The sequence below is a fragment of the Pan troglodytes genome, chromosome 15 (assembly GCF_028858775.2).
Source record: "Pan troglodytes isolate AG18354 chromosome 15, NHGRI_mPanTro3-v2.0_pri, whole genome shotgun sequence".
NCBI lineage: Eukaryota > Metazoa > Chordata > Mammalia > Primates > Hominidae > Pan > Pan troglodytes.
In genome coordinates, this window is record NC_072413.2 from 72,606,449 (window position 1) to 72,623,582 (window position 17,134).

Below are 17,134 nucleotides of genomic sequence, written 5' to 3' on the forward strand. Positions count from 1 at the left end.
GGAATGTCTTGGCAACTCCCTCAAGTGGGAGTTCTGAGGAGAGAGGAAACATTGTTGGTCTGTAGAAGACGGGAAGATTCAGAAAAACTCCTTTATGTGCAAATCCATAATGCAGGTGAAGTGGGGGGTTGCAGAAAGAGCGACTTCACTCAAGAGAGTTACAGAAACCCCTCACCCTGGAAAAGATACTATGCTTATGGTTTCAACAGAATAGTTTCATAGTATCTTCACAGTCTTGTTTAGGGTGTGTGTTGTCTCCCTTTAACTCTGGCATTCTTGAAAATGTTTGCTTCCTCAGTGAGATATCCACCAGGAATTTGGCCTTTGCCAAATGGTGCTATTTCATATGAGCAGAGTTTAGAGACAAAAGATTTATTCAAATAAGTATTTTTCTGCAGACTTAATTACCAGAGATAAACATCAGGGTATTATGTAACATATCTGACCTCATTATTTCATTTGATACCTATTGAGTTTCCACCAAAGCAAGGATATTAAAATTTCAGGGCCTTTTTCCTCAGTTATATCCTCAAGGGTGTCTTGTATTCTTTATATAGAATTCACTTAAACTTGGAAGTCACTTTGCTCATTAGTTGGTAGTCTAAGGAACTTTCTACATGCAAAAGATACTAAAGCCATTACTAATAGCTGTATCTCTTAAAATCTCTCTACCCTGCATGAGTAGGGCCTTTTCCCATAAATCCCAAATCCCCAAGTGACTGATAGGTAAGCCAAGGTATAAAGTGTTAATCTGTCACACACAGCATCACCAAGTGAACCAGGCAGAGTCAGCGAGCACAGTGGCCCAGTGCCTGGGCTGTTTCTTAGTCTAAACTAATCTGCTAGAGACAAACCAGAAATGTGGAGTTTGGGCTTCGACACGAAACAGACCCATGTTCAAATACAGCTCTACCACTTGCCAGCTAAGAAACCTTGGCAGTTACTTATCCTCTGTGTGCCTAAACTGTGTCTTGTGTAAAATGGAGAAAACAAGACATACCTTGCAGGGTTGTTGTGAATGAGACAATAAATACTAAAGCTCCTAGCATATGGGAAGAGCTAAAAAAAAAAAAAAAAATGGTAGCTATTATCATGACTCAGTAATCAGGTGAATTAAAGGAAGTCAAGGTTCCTACCACATGACATAGGATTGAGATATAGCTCCCTCAAATACCTCTTCCGTCCTTACAGGATCATGCAAAGGAGGAAGTCTCTTCTGACTTGGTGTCTTCTTCATGAATGTTTGGGCCAGGTGTCTTGAGTACTCATTCTCTCTGGCCCGCCTGGACACGGCAAGGTGAAAAACAGAGTCACCACCCCCTGGGAATTTCCACACCAGTCATCGACTCTAGCATTCTCAACTGCCCCCAGACCCATACAGCCTCCTGCTACAGAAATTACCAGGGCCCTAAGTCACAGTCAGTATGGTAACACACATACTATATATAGGAAAACTTTTTTCCCAAGAACTCTTAAGTTATTAGTCAATTTTCTTAATTGGTTAATAGCATCATTTTGCAGGTCAGGAAACTGATACTGAAAGAAGGTTGTCTTGCCCAAAGTTGAACCACGGGAGTTAAAAATAAAAATATGAACATTTGGCTGGGCCCCATGGCTCATGCTTGTGATCCCAGCACTTTGGGAGGCCGAGGCAGGCGGAATACCTGAGGTCAGGAGTTCAAGACCAGTCTGGCCAACATGGTGAAACCCCGTCTCTACTAAAAACACAAAAATTAGCCAGACATGGTGGCACACACCTGTTATTCGGGAGGCTGAGGCAGGAGAATAGCTTGAACCTGGGAGGTGAAGGTTACGGTGAGCTCTGAGATCATCCCACTGCACTCGAGCCTGGGTGACCAAGTGAGACTCGGTCTCAAAAAAAACAAACAACAAAACAAAAAAACAAAAAAAATTCAAGCCCATCAATTCATGGTTTTCTATCCTTTGAGGGTCCCATTTTGCACACTTGATGCAAACGTGTCCAACGGTACCTTCTTCGAGAAAACACCCAGTGACACGAGATGCCTATCCTGCAAGGAGTGCTGGAGGCCCAGGGCCCCTAGAGTCAGAAACATAGGATACAAGTAAATTCCTGTCAACAGGATGGACCATCTGGTAGAGGACATAATGAGGTTTAATAAAGAAGCCTCCTCTCCTACCTCCAAGACTGACTTCTTCCTAGAGTCATACCTAAAAGATGAACTCCTAAAACCTCTCTTGGAAATTTGCCTGGTTTGCCAGGTGAACCTGGTCTCAGGCATTCACAGCCATCACAGACTACAAAAGCCATGGTGGCCTGCTTATTATTGGGTATTCCAGGGAAATAGCAACACAGGCCTCATCTGGATAAACTATCCATCATCCCCCTGAAGGGAGGCTACAAGGGGAACTAGATGGGGAGTCCCACTCTGTTCCTGCAAGGTGACTGGATGCTATGATTCTGTGCTGGTGTGTCTGATCCCTATCCCTAGAGGTACCAACATTGTCACTATCCCATGGTTAAGAAGCTGCTGCTGGCTAGTATTGACAAGTCAGGGCTATATCGACAGCCTGAACAACTTTGCTAAAGCCACCTCTGATACCATATTGAAAACCTACAGGTATCATTCCTTGACTTCTGGAAAGAGACTGTGTTCTTCACATCTCCTTCTAGGAATTAACTGCCCATCTTATAGAGACCACACCTGAATTCACTCCAGAGAACCAGGTCCCTGCTGTGGCTATCATAAAATGTCCTTATATGAGCAAAATTAAAGCAAACTAAATCCGGAAGGGGAAAAAAGGGATATTTATAACAAGGTATATCTGAACTCTAGGCAGCACCACTCTATTGGATACAAACCAAGGTCAACATGACCTGCAGATCTCTAAATCCACCCTCCTGTACTCCAAATAAAAGCTAAAAAACAAAAACAAAAAAAACTAAGCTCACCAATAACTTTGGGATAGCTGTTAGGTGGTGTGCAGACTCAGTATTCTGAGTTAGAAATACTAGCCTATTCCACAATTTTTGAGACATTTTAGTGCTGAGTCATTTTTAATACTACTACACATATATGATACTCAAGAATTTCCTGCTGACCAGCCTACAAAAACTGCTTAGGGTTTAGGGTATAAAAACAAAGGAGATCCAATTTGGAGTATCTGGAGGAAAAATCTTTACAGAAATAAGAGACTTTATAGTCTTAGAATAATTAATCAGATTCAGCATCAGGAATCCAGACTAGATTCTCACAGGGCAATTATGGTCTCAGAAGACTTTTCAAACCAATTATGAGGTCTAGAAATTACTATGGAGAAACTGACCTTGGTTAGCTTCTTATCATGACACACGTGGGCTCTTTTTGCCCCTCTCCACTTTTTTTTTTTTTTTTTTTGAGAGAGAGTCTTGCTCTGTCGTCCAAGCTAGAGTGCAGTGGCGCGATCTCGGCTCACTGAAAGCTCCACCTCCCGGGTTCACGCCATTCTCCTGCCTCAGCCTCCCGAGTAGCTGGGACTACAGATGCCCGCCACCACGCCCATTTAATTTTTTGTATTTTTAGTACAGATGGGGTTTCACCGTGTTACCCAGGATGGTCTTGATCTCCTGACCTCATCATCCGCCCGCCTCGGCCTCCCAAAGTGCTGGGATTACAGGCGTGAGCCACCGCACCCAGCCGCCCCTCCCCACTATTAACATGAGGACAGGCTGTTTGAAAAGGGGCGTGGTGAAATAATGATCATAAGTCAGGACAGTAGTTACCTTTAGTGGGATGGGACGAGAGTGTGCTCTGCAGTGCTGCAATGTTTTATTTCTTGACCTGGATGGTGGCTATTTGTGCATTTCCTATTACTCATAAGTTACACATGTTAATACCTTTTTTATACATACTGTGTCTCAAAATAAAAGAAAAAAGGAATTTTAGTATCCTGTAATACTTTTACTATTCCACATTATCTGGAACTGGTTTATTATGCTTGAAGGTCTATGTGAAGCCAGAGTAGAGGGAAGGAGCCCTTAGGGTTCAAGCCACTTGCTGGAGAACCTCGCTGTGGTCCTGACAGCGAAAACTGGGGCTGGAGAGAGGTTTCAAAGCTCTATCTACAATAGCTCAGAGGCAATAGTGTACAAGAAGCTGAAGCTAGTATTTATGGAGTCATAAGAATGACTTGATGGGCTAAAATCACTCATTGGATCAATGTTCATAGTGACCTATTCAAAGCCACAACAGCAAGTGTATAAGATTCAGGACTACAAATAACCTTAAAATGTACAGTTAGAAGGACAGAATTTTAAGACCTTTTTTGTTTTTAAGAGACAGTGTCTTAGCCAGGCACGGTGGCTCATGCTAATCCCAGCACTTTAGAGGTGGGTGGATCATTTGAGCCCAGGAGTTCAAGATCAGCCTGGGAAACATGCCAAAACCCCACCTTTTCAAAAAAAAAGAGAAAGAGAGACAGTGTCTCGCTCTGTCACCCAGGCTAGAGCACAGTGACACAGGCATAGCTCACTGCAGCCTCGAACTCCTGGGTTCAAGTGACCCTCCTGCCTTGCAGTGTTCCAAAGTGCTGGGAATATACATATGAGCCACTGTGCCTGGCCCTTTAAGATATCTCATATCACTCAGGAGCTTGATGAGGTAAGAGGAGAATGCACTGTTTGGGGTGGGGGCAAGAATCTGTTTTGTTTTGTTTTTAAATTCAAAAGGGAATTTTTTAAACATTTTCCAGATTGGGAACCAATATACAAGACATCATAATTACTTTCCCAAGAAAGTCAGGGTCCTTAATACTTCTCCTTCTAGGCCCAAATCAGAGGTCTGTTTTTTTTCTTCTCTTCCAAGCTTACCTTTGTAAGCTGAAAAGAATCGGTAAGACTTGCCACCAACAAACTTCTTAGGAGCAGTATTTTTGTTTGCCACTCCCAAACCCCTTGTGGGTGAGGGAGATGTTGGGAGACAAATGTGTGCTTAAATATGAAAATCAAAAGGCTATTTATCAAAGTGTTAACGGTGATTACCTCTGGATAGCAACTTACCTATTTCCCTTGATCTTTTTCTTATTTCCAAATTTTCTATATTGAATTTCTAGGTAGTAAAACAACAATGAATTAATGTTTAAAGACTGATTAACCGGTTCCTTCTTCAGAAACTGAGCATAAACACTTGTCCTCGTCTCCCCATGGCTGAGACAGTGGCCCTGCCTGGCACCATGGACAGCAATCAGGGAAGGGTGAAAGGGCAAGAGTGGGACAGGCCAGGACTCCAGGTGTACACTCTACCCCGAGCCGACCACTTCAGGAGGAATTCCTGGGGAAATGCAAAATCATTTCCAAATCTTTTCCTTCCCCACCTTCCAGTCAAGCCATGAATCTCCATTTAGAGCAGCCACTCACTCCTTAGTTCTTTTAAACATTTATTTATCTACTGTACAAAATATTTACATCATCAGCTGCAACTGCCTGGCCCTTTCACCTGGCCTGACGAATCTGCAGCAGGGCTTGGTCTCTGCCAATTTTCTAGAAACATGCTGACACTCTCCTAGGTATTCACTCATGTCTGGTCTCCTTCAAAGACGCTAAAAGGCCAGAAGGGTAGCTGGCCCCCCAAGTACCTGGGTCACAAGGACATAAATAAAAGAACTGTCCAAAATAAGAAACACTAATAGAAAATTGCCCAAGAAATAACACTCTCTCATCTCTTTGACATATTGTACCTTTTCCCCACACTGGCTAGTATGAAAGCAGGATTAGAAAAAAACAAAACAAAACAGTAAAAGAAAAGGCCCAAGAGAGCAAAGATACTTTTGAATAGAGTTCAGACAGAGAATAGAAAACCACAATAGTACCAAAGGGTTTTGTTTAACAAAGACTGGTGCCTAAGGACCACCACAGGGATGCAGCTTCCCTGGTTGGGTTGCAATGGTGCCTAAGATGCTCTGAAAAAGTGCTATGACTAGAGCTTAAAATGACAGGTCTAGCCAAGACAATCAACTCAATCTCCAGGATCAGTCTCTGGAAGGCTGCCGGAGGGGAGAATTCAGAAAAGCGACTGCCAAAAACAGCAGAACCAGTCCACATGCCCCCAGCTGGAAACCCCTTTCTGGGCCCAAGGGGCAGCATTATGTTTCCCAGGGTGGTGATAAACCTTCCTGTACATATCCCATGGGAAAACATTTGGGCAAGCAGCAGCACCTTGTCCTGGTCCCTGAGGAGAGCAGTGACCATGTGGCATGGAGGATCCTGGGGTATAGAGACCCTGATGCTGGATCCCGGACCCCAAGGATGAGTGAGGTCAGCACCCATGTGCCAAGAAAGGACAAATGATGACTGCGAAAGACTGAGGTCAGGCAGGAACTGTAGCAGCTCAGGAGGGCTTGTTCCTCATGATCCCTGTGAACAGGAGGGCTCAGACATGCTTCCAGGAGGCCAAGGCATTGCCAAAGTCCTGCCTTGTTTCAGGACTCTGTGTACTTGCTGGTTTTGGCAATAAAGATGGCTTGTAATATTCTCAGAGTTGACTGCCCCATTGGGAATGGTAGCTTGCAGCAAAGCCTTCTTAAAAACACAAATTTGGGAAGTCAATGAGATTTTGAATCTTGAAATTATTTTCAATCAAACAGTAATGAAAAAGGATGTTGTCATCTTCCAAGATACAGCAGCAGGTACTCTTCAATCATCATTCAACAGTGAACCTAATAAGCTTCCTCCCTCCTTAGTTCTCCTTCCTGATAACTGATGGAGCAAAGGGGAGTACAGGGGTTGGCAGGTGTTTACTGTGTAACATATCACCTCCCTGTTCATCCCTAGTGTCCTGACGCCAAGGACCTCTGATAAGCACATAAACTCCTAGTCCCTGTTCCTTTGTCTTAGTGCTGCCAGAGAACACCAAGCAGAGAATCAGGGATTGCTGGCATACTATTCTTACTGTTCTAATCTTTTGCTACAAAATTTTCTTCAGTAGAATGCTAAAGGATCCCCAGCTTTTAGCAGACTACATAATGGAGAAGTCAGTGGCCCAAGCCGGCCATACTTCAGTGCCAATAACAAACTCAGGGAAAAGCATCAGTAGTCTCCAAGCCAGCCATATGCCTAGGCATGCCCCACTCTGGAGGCTACAGCTCAGCTATCCTTCATATTCTTCAGTCTATCTGCTTTTCTCACTGGCTACAATTCAAGAAAAAGCTTAGAGAGTTCTTCTTTGTGGATTAATAATCATTTCCAGAAATGCCCGAAGGGAAAGTGCTTTTTCCAGTTCTGACACCACAAAAAAATATTCTTTTTAGCAGTCCTTAGAGGCAGTCCAGTGCCATGGCCTATGCCTACCATTGTGCAGCGGGACTGCTCCTATGGGCCACCTCCTATCTGTCCCTCTCTCCTGGCTCCTGATGAGAAGAGGCAATCACCCCACCCATGAGAAGGACTCAAGTACCAGTCTGGTCAAGTAGTGAGGGCCAAAGAGGGTGTCTCCAAGGAGTATCAGCAGAGGGAGTTTTGGAGCACAGTGTGGATTTAATGGTCTCCACACCAGTTTCCCAACAGGGCTGAGCCCCGTGTGCCATCTCCCTCAGCTACTGAGATCTTCAAAGGACCAAATAAATGACAGCAGCATGGTCCTCTTCTCATGACAGAATGAAGAGCTCAGCTTACATACCATGCCAAAGTGGCCTGTGGTGGATATGGGCAGGGAGCAGGTGAGGTAAAGACAAGGCTTGTAGGTGACAAAATCCTCCAGACACAGGGGAGCATGCGGCATCTTCTGGCTGATGGTTATGTGTGTTAGGATCAGTGGTTATGATGTCTGTAACTTGCGCCCAGAAGCTCCAGAGAGCATGGGAGCCAACTGGATGACAGGAGAGTGGTCAGAGCATGCCAAAGCCCTCGCAACCCTCGCTGATGGCCAGCTGCAGCATCCTGTGCACCTCTTCATAGGAGTCATATGTAGGGAGGCACAGCTGGTTAAAACTGGAAGGGCAAGGGAGAAGTGATTAACTCATACCACCAAAAACACTGGGCATGCATCAGGCAGGCAGATACCTACCATGTGTGTGCAGTAGGCAGCGTGCTATGGGTCGGAGCGGCAATAATCTGAAATGAGGGACAGAGGGCGGCAAAGCCTCCAGGTGGTAGCTGAGAGGAGCCTGTTGTGAACTGAAGTAGCCGAGCCAACTCCTCCTGGGTCAGACTGGAAACCACAGTCCAAAACCACCTCATGACCTGGCAGGGAGAGCACAAGGCTGGGATCACACACGGTAAACAGCCTAGGATTAGATCCCTGGGGAAGGAACAAGATACACTAAAGTGGGGCTGTGCCCCAGTTACCGTTCTATGAGGACACAGGGTAGGAACAGTTTGACAAGCACTTCAAGAATTTACACTGTCACACGATTAGGAGGGTAGTCACTGACTGTTGGTTCTCTTTCTTCGCCATCTCCAATTTACTACTCCTGTGGCAGTCAGCATGACAGCCCTTAGGGATCAGGGCTCCCTTCTGCCTGGACAACCACCTATCTTTCCCCATGCATCATTTTTTTTCCCCCAGAAAACATATCAACTGCTTTGACTCCCCTACTTTTTTCTTCTTTTCTTTTTTTTTTTTTTTTTTTTTTTTTGAGAAAGAGTCTCGCTCTGTCGCCCAGGCTGCAGTGCAGTGGCGTGATCTCAGCTCACTCCACCTCCTGGGTTCAAGCGATTCTCCTGCCTCAGCCTCTCGGGTAGCTGGGACTACAGGCATGTGCCACCACGCCCAGCTAATTTTTTTTTTTTTTTGTATTGTTAGTAGAGTCGGGCTTTCACCATGTGGCCAGGCTGGTCTCAAAACTCCTGACCTTGTGATCCGCCTGCCTCAGCCTCCCAAAGTGCTGGGATTACAGGCATGAGCCACTGCGCCCGGCCTCCTCTACTTTTTTCTTCTGAAACTTTTTCCTTATAACATGGCACAAATCCAACTGAAAGAAGTTTGGTCCATTTACCTTTTCTCTGAAATGCCATGAGCCACCAACAACTACTGCATGGGCTTTGAAGTCAGACACACTGATGTCTCCAGTCCCACACATCAGCAGCTGGAAAAAGATGGTAAGGTGTTACTATGACAGTCAGAGAGACAAAGACCCAATATAAGGTCAAAATTACCTAAGTTAACAGGCAAAATGTAGAAGAAAACATTACCAGGAAAAAGACAGAAGGTGAGGTCATAATGCCAGAATACTGCTTTAGGAAAATCAATTACATACAATAGGGCAATAGTTGCTAACCAGTGGGTAAAAAAAAGATTCACATGGCTTTTAAAATATATATTTATACAAGTGTTGGTGGCCCTACCTGGGACCTCTAAATCTGAATCTGTCGGAACAGGTTATGAGCTTATACAGGAAGAAAAAAAATTGCCCAGGTATTTCTTTCTTTTTTTTTTTTTTTGAGACGGAGTCTCACTGTCTCGGCTCACTGCAACCTCCACCTCTCCACCTTGCATGTTCAAGTGATTCTCCTGCCTTGGCCTCCTGAGTAGCTGGGATTACAGGCGAGGTATTTCTGATGAACACCCTAAGAACTGCTACTATGGATTATTTTTAATTGAAACAAAGGACAAAACACACACACACACAAACTGTTTCCTGACAGTCTGCTCTAAACTTAGCCTGGGAATATCAAGGAGAAAAGGCAAGCTGTTTCCCCAAAATCCCCAGCCCCATTTATGAATTTGTCAATGACCTTTCCTTTTTCTTAGGATGCATTCTTTTGTGGATTGAACTTTTACTACCTTCCCTTCAGCTCTGCCTCTACTTGATCAGATACATTTAAAAGTATGCCAAAAAATGAGAACATTAATGACATCAGAGCCTTAAACATCTTGTTAATGTCCTAATTTGGTTCAGGATCCAGCATGTTACTTAGCAGACTGCAAGTACTCATCCAATAGCTATAAAGAATAATACATTCTAACCAGGGACAAGAAGAGCCCAAACTAAGCCTGAGAAGCCTTGGCTCCTTCAAAAAGAACTTGCTAAGCTGACCAGGAACTAAGAGCAGGATGTGGAACAACTGTAAGAGACCATGTCCTTCCTTTCTACTTACTTCTACAAATTGTTACAAATGCTTTGCTTCAAAATGTAACAAAATTTACCAGTAGCTATTCCTCAGCCCAAAAAATAACAGCGCTAGGTAACAGGTTTATCAGAAACTTTAGGCTGAGCTGTGGAGAGTTCATTTTGTTTGGATTTCACATCTGAAGATGTAAAACACGAAAATTACAGAAGATTTTGATTCTTGTTCTCAAATCTACTTCAGTTAATAGAAATAAGAATTGGGCAAGACCACCTAAAATTACTTTTTCCCCCATTTTAAAAGAAAACCTTCCTCCCTAAAGAAACGTTTGCAGAAAGACACTCCTCATAGAAACTACGGGAATTTATAACTAGTAACTTGCACTGCACCATTTTGTACAGATGTCTCATCTGTGAGCAACAGGCCACAACAAATTGATGTTATTCTTTGCCCACACCTGATACGGACTTCAGTTCTGCATAGAATGGTATTTACCATCTTAGAGCCATTTTTTAGTTGTTACAGGATCTCAAATAAGAATGAATTTACTATATAAATAAAAATATATACTATATACTGTTTTGGTCTAATGCTTTTGAAATATGATCTCATCTTTTGGTTTGTTTCCTTCGCTTCATTAGAATGTAGCCCATGAGGGCTGGAACTTTGTCTTATTCGTTACTCTCTCTGCAGTGCCTCAGGAGGCACTCAATACATACCTGAAAAAATAAATTCTATTACTCCCTTAAATGTCATAGGATTTTATAGACTGTACATGATATTAACATTCTTTACTACTCAATGATTTTTTTTTTTTTTTTTTTTTTTTTTTTTTTTTGAGACAGAGTCTTACTCTGTTGCCCAGGCTGGAATGCAGTGGTGCGATCTCGGATCACTGCAACTTCCGCCTCCGGGGTTCAAGTAATTCTCATGCCTCAGCTTCCCAAGTAGCTGGGATTACAAGCGTGCATCACCACACCCAGCTAATTTTTGTATTTTCAGTAGAGACGGGGTTTCACCATGTTGGCCAGGCTGGTCTCGAACTCCTGACCTCAGGTGATCCACCCACCTCAACTTCCCAAAGTGCCAGGATTACAGAAGTGAGCCACCATGCCCGGCCTCAGTGATACTTGATGAATAAATGAGTATTAATTATTACTCTTCATAAATAATGAGCTACTTGCTACTTTCATTTATTTATCCCTTAAGCTAACATCTCTGCACTCTTTGCTACTAATTTTCACATTCTAATTTTTTAAAGGCTGAAGGGTCAATGAATGGAGGAGCGACAAAAGTGAAACCACCCCTTGCATAAATGGCTTTCCAGCTGCATCTCATAAGAGAAGGTACACCAAGCTGGTTCCTGTAAGCTACAAAAATGCCAAGTTAAGAATGGGAGTCTGAATTGCAATCACTTACCTCAAGCTCATTCTCATCAAAAATAGCCAAAAGGTTCTCAGGGACCAATTCATTCAGGCCTGAAACAAAGTAGGCAAGTTAAAGTCATACCCACACTATGGATACAGGTATTTTAACTTCAAGGCCAAGAACAGACAGGATCCCACCTTTTAGGAAATGTTCCACCTCCTCTTTCACTTGACTGGCCAGCCGATATTGGGCCAGCAAATTTAAATAGAAGATTTTATTCGCATTGGTGACTGGAGTTTGAGCTCCACCTGTCATGAGTTCTACAACCTGTAACAGGCAGCAAAAGACAGACAAGGGAGAGGCTGTGGATGGAAATTTATGAGATGACATCTGCCTGGATGTTTTATAGACACAGCATTACTGACCTCCATCACTGTCAGTCACAAGTTTCTGCTGTGCATTCAGCTTTTCAACACACTTGGTTTAATTTAGTTCCTAAGCTTCAGGGTTCCTACCACTATTGCTGTATACTAGCTATTATTTCTGAAATAGGTGCCTGGGTAAGGTCTTCTCTGACTCAGTCAAGTAGTAGTGATGCAATAGGAAGATACTATGGCTCCTCGCTAGCAATGTTTTAATCTATGATCCAAAATGAAACCACTATTGACCTCTTCTCTAAGCAACTAAGAGTAAAGTCAGATAAGCAGTAAGGAAGTCTTTTTATGTCTCAGAAATTCCAAGATGGGAACAATTGTTCCCACACATTCTTTTATCTCTAATGTGAGTCAACAGAACAAGCCACAGTTTGATACTTGAAGATCCTGGATTCTAATCTCAGCCCTGATGCTAGCTTGCTACAGACCTTTGGTTAATTGCCCCTCCAGACCTTAGGGGAAATTATTTGGCCCAAACTTTCCTCTCTGCAAAGAAAAAGGTGAACAAACTGTATGACTCTCAAACAGAATTGGTATCCCCCAATAAACTCCTAAGGGAACTTTGAAGGAGCCCTGAAGCACAGCTTAAAACCATCATCCAGGAATATTTGTGTAGAGTGACCAAGGTTGTCTCCACAGGTGAATGAAGTTACAAGATCAGATTTTAAGACAACAGCATGGTAGCAATAGCATGCTACTCCACAGCAGGGATTCTCAATGGATCTAAAAATGTAAAACTTTTTTTCTGTTGGTATGCACAATCCTGGATTTATTTTTTTAATGTAAGCATTTCTATCTAGGAGACTGAGAAATAAGTTATTAAGATTTAGTATTTATATTAAACACAATTAAAATGAGCACTACCCTGGGTCTGAGGACCCTAATTCAGTGTCCTATTGACTCTAGCTGCCTTACCACGCCAGCTCAGGAAGTCGGGTCTAATCCCATGTGTACAAAGGCAGACAGCTGGGAATCCCATAATTTCCAGAAAGGATATCTGATTATCAGTATAATGGTACCAATGGTCACAAATTTTCAATCATTCCTATTCTGCTTTTAACTTTAAATTTACTGCAACTTTAGCGTCATCATTATCATTTGATGCTGTTTAACACCACAATGTAAATAGAAGCACATGCATCGGAAATATCTCTGGGCCATCATTTTCTAATAAAAAGTTTTGGTTTTATTATTTTGAGATAGGGTTTTGCTGTGTCACCCAGGCTGGAGTGCAGTGGTGCAATCACAGCTTACTGCAGCCTTAACCTCCTGGGCTCAAGCGATGTTCCAGCTTCAGCGCCCACTTCCTCCCACACTACCCCAGTAGCTAGGACCACAGGCACACGCCACCATACCCAGCTAGATTTTTAAAATCTAAAAGACAGGGTCTTGCCAAAGTTGCCCAGGCTGGTCTTGAACTCCTGGTCTCAAGCCATCCTCCTGCCTCAGCCTCCCAAAGTGTTGCAATTACAGGCCATGAGCCACTGCGCCCAGCCAAAAAGTTTAAAAATACCCAGGCATTGTGTTAAAATAGGAATCACCTACATCACTACTGCAAATGTTGACACAGACACTGCCATCTCTTCCAAATCTGCTTGTACAGTGACACTTCACCATCATTCAGTTATTTTTCAACTGGAAGCAGGACTCGGTGGGATAGATGGAGATATGTGTCTTTTGCTTCACTCAAATGGGCTGAGATCATAAAGCATAGGATGCAATGTCCTAAAGCTGTGCTGTCCAATACAGCAGCTGCTAGCCAAGTGTAGTTATGTAAGTATACATTAACTAAAATGAGAAGTTCACTTATTATGTCACCCACATTTTGGGTGTTTAATAGACAACACAAATATGGAACATTTCCACCACTGCAGAAAGTTCTCTTAGACAGTCCTGCTCTACAGGAAACTGGAGAACATAGGACCCAGAGGCTTTGTCCTCTTTCTCACCTTATCCAATTGACCCGATTTATTATATTTCTCTTCTGCAAAGACCAGCTCCATCTCACTCATGTCATTGTTGAGGATAAAACAAACTTTAGATTTGTAGAATTCTGGGTCATCTGTTTCAAAGTACTGAGGAGGCAGAAAGACACAGAACAGAACATGAATACTCTTGCCCTGAAAGGTGTAACTGCTTAGAACCACTTATCCCTTCAACCTTAAAAATTATTATTTACAAGCCCAGGAGGAGAGATTTCAGGGTTAATGGCCAGGGGCCTTAGTAGGAAATGCACACCCAAGATGTTACCTTGTAATGCATACGCAGTCCTATGATTTGGGCCAGGAAAGAGCGGGTGAAGCGAGCTCGGACCAACTGCTTGTAGGCTCCTCCTAGAGAGGACTCATAGAGACACTTGCCCACGAGCCGTCCCGCAAACTCATACATTTTCAGGCGCAGATGAGTGGGGCGATTAGGGTTGGGATGCACCTGTCCAAGAAAGAGACTGAAAGGCCCTGGGCCATTTTTCTTCAAGCCCAGTTCTGGAAGGACCCTTCCTTCCCCAACCCCATGCCAAAGGAACAAGATGTCACTGTGAGGATCAGAGCCCATCCAAATGTTAGTTTTTTGGTAGCCACCACTGAGTAATTCAAAGTGACTAGAAGATAAAGGGCAAAGGTGGACTTAATTAAGAATCTTATATTAAGTTTGTGGTTAATCAGCAGATGATGTGATGCCTTTTCCCTAAACCAGAACTTCTTTCAGCCAAAGTGTACTCCTCTACTCCTGACACCTTTGTCTAGACAAAGATCTAGTACAGGAATCATTTGCTTCAGGTATGTTTTGAGAAAGAGGCTTAATTATTATAATAATTAGTAGAGTAGACATTATACTATAATGTTTTTAGTCAAATATTCAGCTGCCTGCATTTTTGCTTATTTTACAGATGAAATAATAAAGGCAAAGAGGAGGAAGACAATCTGATTAGCTTATATTTTAAGCAGTAAAATTAAGAATAGGACACAGGTTGTCAGGTTCCCAGATCAGTTTCATAATTTTGAATCCTTGTTAGTCTACCCATGATAACATAATCCACATTTTCCACCCACCCGTCACCAACTCACTAATGCTTGGTTGTTGTCACTGAACCGGGTGAAGAGCTGATTGGTGGTATCAAATAGTGCTTTGCAGATTAGCTCAAACCATTCCCGGCGAGGCCCTCCCCAGTCCAGAGCTGAAAAGCATAATGAAAATAAAAAATGACTCTGCCCTCCCTCCTCTTACCACTTTTGTTTATTGAGTCATCATTTTATACTCTCCACATTCCCTCTATTGTACTACCCTGGTGTTTCTCCATTGCGACTCATCTAAACTGTGGTCCTTTAGAAATCCCACCCCTTTTTGTAGGATTAATGGTATTCTGATCACTAAGGAAAAGCCCCCTAGTATGGAAACACCAGAGGTCGGAGATCCCAGGAAATGGACATTTCTCTCAAGGTAACCACGGTTCAAACACTTAGAACTCTCTCTCCAAGTCCCTGTATGTCTGTGTTCCACAAGCTCCTCAATGCCATCCTGGCCAGTAAATGCTACCCTTTTTTTCTTGACTCATGGTTCCCTTTTCTTTGGGGAAAAAAAACCTAGGTTTTTTTTTTTAGGGAGTGAGTAGGAGGTAAGAGTTGCTTTTTTTTTTTTTTTTTTTTTGTGGAGAAGGTGCGAGTGGGGAGGAGAGTTCAAAAAGATGAATATAAAATTTCAAAACTGACCTTCTTCATCCTGGAAAACAACCTCAAAGTTCTTGCTCCAATCTGAGATGGAGAAATTCCGAGTGGCTTTCAGAGACTGAAAAGAAGTGAAAGGAAGGGAATTGTCAGAACACTGGCTGGTGTCCTCTGGATGTTAAAGACAACACAAGAGCACTGCCATTGTCTGCTGGACTACCTACGACTGCCTGAAGGAGATATGTTACTCATAAACAAGCTTTAATGATACCACCTGACATTTAAAATGCACATAACTTCAAATTTAAAGTTTTTAAAAATAATCTGATTTGCCTTTACATCATCACTTTGTTGGAAAGCTGAAGTTGTTTTTTTCTTTTTCTTTTGTTTTTAACAATCCTTGTTTTAGCAATGAAAACATTCTTGCATAAAGAAGTAAAAAATGACTCAAGTCAGTAAGCTGTAGGCAAAAGAACCAAGGAATTCTGGTTTTCAGCAAAGTATGATCTATCCACTAGACATATTTATCCACAAGGCTAGGTTCAGACAGCGAGCCATGCCACACGGACAATGTGGCTGAGAAAAGGGGTTTCCAGTCACACCTACCAGAGCCAAACATCACAAACACTTTCCGGACAGGAACCAAGCCTTCTCATTCCTGGGGAATGTAAGAACTATGCCAGTGTCTGTGCAGTGGAGACAGACACACATCAGGTGTTCCTTTTCCATCAGACCAAAGTGACAACAAAAATCATTTCCTTTTAATTCAACAAGCGCTCTATTCCAGGGATTCAATAACAAGAAGTTTCTTCTGTAATCACTATTTACACCTGCCCTACATTGGAGTTCCATGGGACCCATTCAGTAGATTTGAAGGCCAGTAAGTAAACTGCTCTTCCCTCGATAACATACCTCCAACAAAACTGCCCCAAATTTAGTAGAATCAAATAGAAGAACAGACATATGTAAAGAGAGAAATTTAGGTTTCAGAAATTTAGTATATCTGTCTTTTATAAGTATATCTATATCTTTACTTAAACAGAGAAATTTAAGTTTCATGAAAAAGATAACCAGATCAGGCACGGTAGCTCATGCCTGTAATCCCAACACTTTGGGAGGCTGAGGCGGGTGTATCACTTGAGTCCAGGAGTTCGAGACCAGCCTGAGCAACATGGCAAAATCCCATCTTTACAAAAAATACAAAAATTGGCCAGGCATGGTGACACATACCTATAGTCCCAGCTATTTGGGAGGCTGAGTTGGGAGGATCACAGCCCGGGAAGATCGAGGCTGCAGTGAGCCATGATCGCACCTCTGCACCCCAGCCTGGGCAACAGAGTGAGACCCTATCTCCCCCAAAAAAACAAAAACAAAAACAGTAACCTGCAGAATATAGACATTCAATTGGAAAACTTTGGTATCTGCTGACAGAGATGAAATTTTACCTACCGATTCCAACAAGGCATGTCTGCTGACCTTCAGGGTGACTTTGGAATGTAGTCTTTTCATATGTACCTGCCGAAGCTCTCGCTGGAAAAAGTTCACCTTGTCCTGAAAGGTCTCAGAGCCTCCTGGGGAACAGCAAGATCCATCATTACAGCCTCATTACAAGCCATCTGTGTAGTCCTGCCTCTCCACCCTCATGGATG

General features: G+C 42.9%; 1 protein-coding gene across 12 annotated transcripts in view; it reads right to left on the reverse strand.

Annotated features, from left to right (window-relative positions):
• Positions 1-5,381: 5,381 nt before the first annotated feature.
• Positions 5,382-17,134, reverse strand: part of AREL1 (apoptosis resistant E3 ubiquitin protein ligase 1) — a 51,801-nt gene continuing 40,048 nt past the window's right edge. For 11 of the 12 annotated variants that reach the window (XM_001157027.6, XM_063793015.1, XM_009428134.5 and 8 more), the window contains 10 exons: positions 16,935-17,056; positions 15,531-15,606; positions 14,889-14,998; positions 14,074-14,253; positions 13,773-13,898; positions 11,587-11,716; positions 11,441-11,499; positions 8,950-9,039; positions 8,019-8,194; positions 5,382-7,942 (listed from right to left, as the gene is read on the reverse strand). In XM_001157027.6, the coding sequence (XP_001157027.3) occupies positions 7,840-7,942; positions 8,019-8,194; positions 8,950-9,039; positions 11,441-11,499; positions 11,587-11,716; positions 13,773-13,898; positions 14,074-14,253; positions 14,889-14,998; positions 15,531-15,606; positions 16,935-17,056 (1,172 nt within the window). In that variant the 3' untranslated portion in view covers positions 5,382-7,839. The remainder of the gene's footprint in view (positions 7,943-8,018; positions 8,195-8,949; positions 9,040-11,440; positions 11,500-11,586; positions 11,717-13,772; positions 13,899-14,073; positions 14,254-14,888; positions 14,999-15,530; positions 15,607-16,934; positions 17,057-17,134) is intronic. The other variant, XM_016926415.4, reaches the window with a different exon arrangement.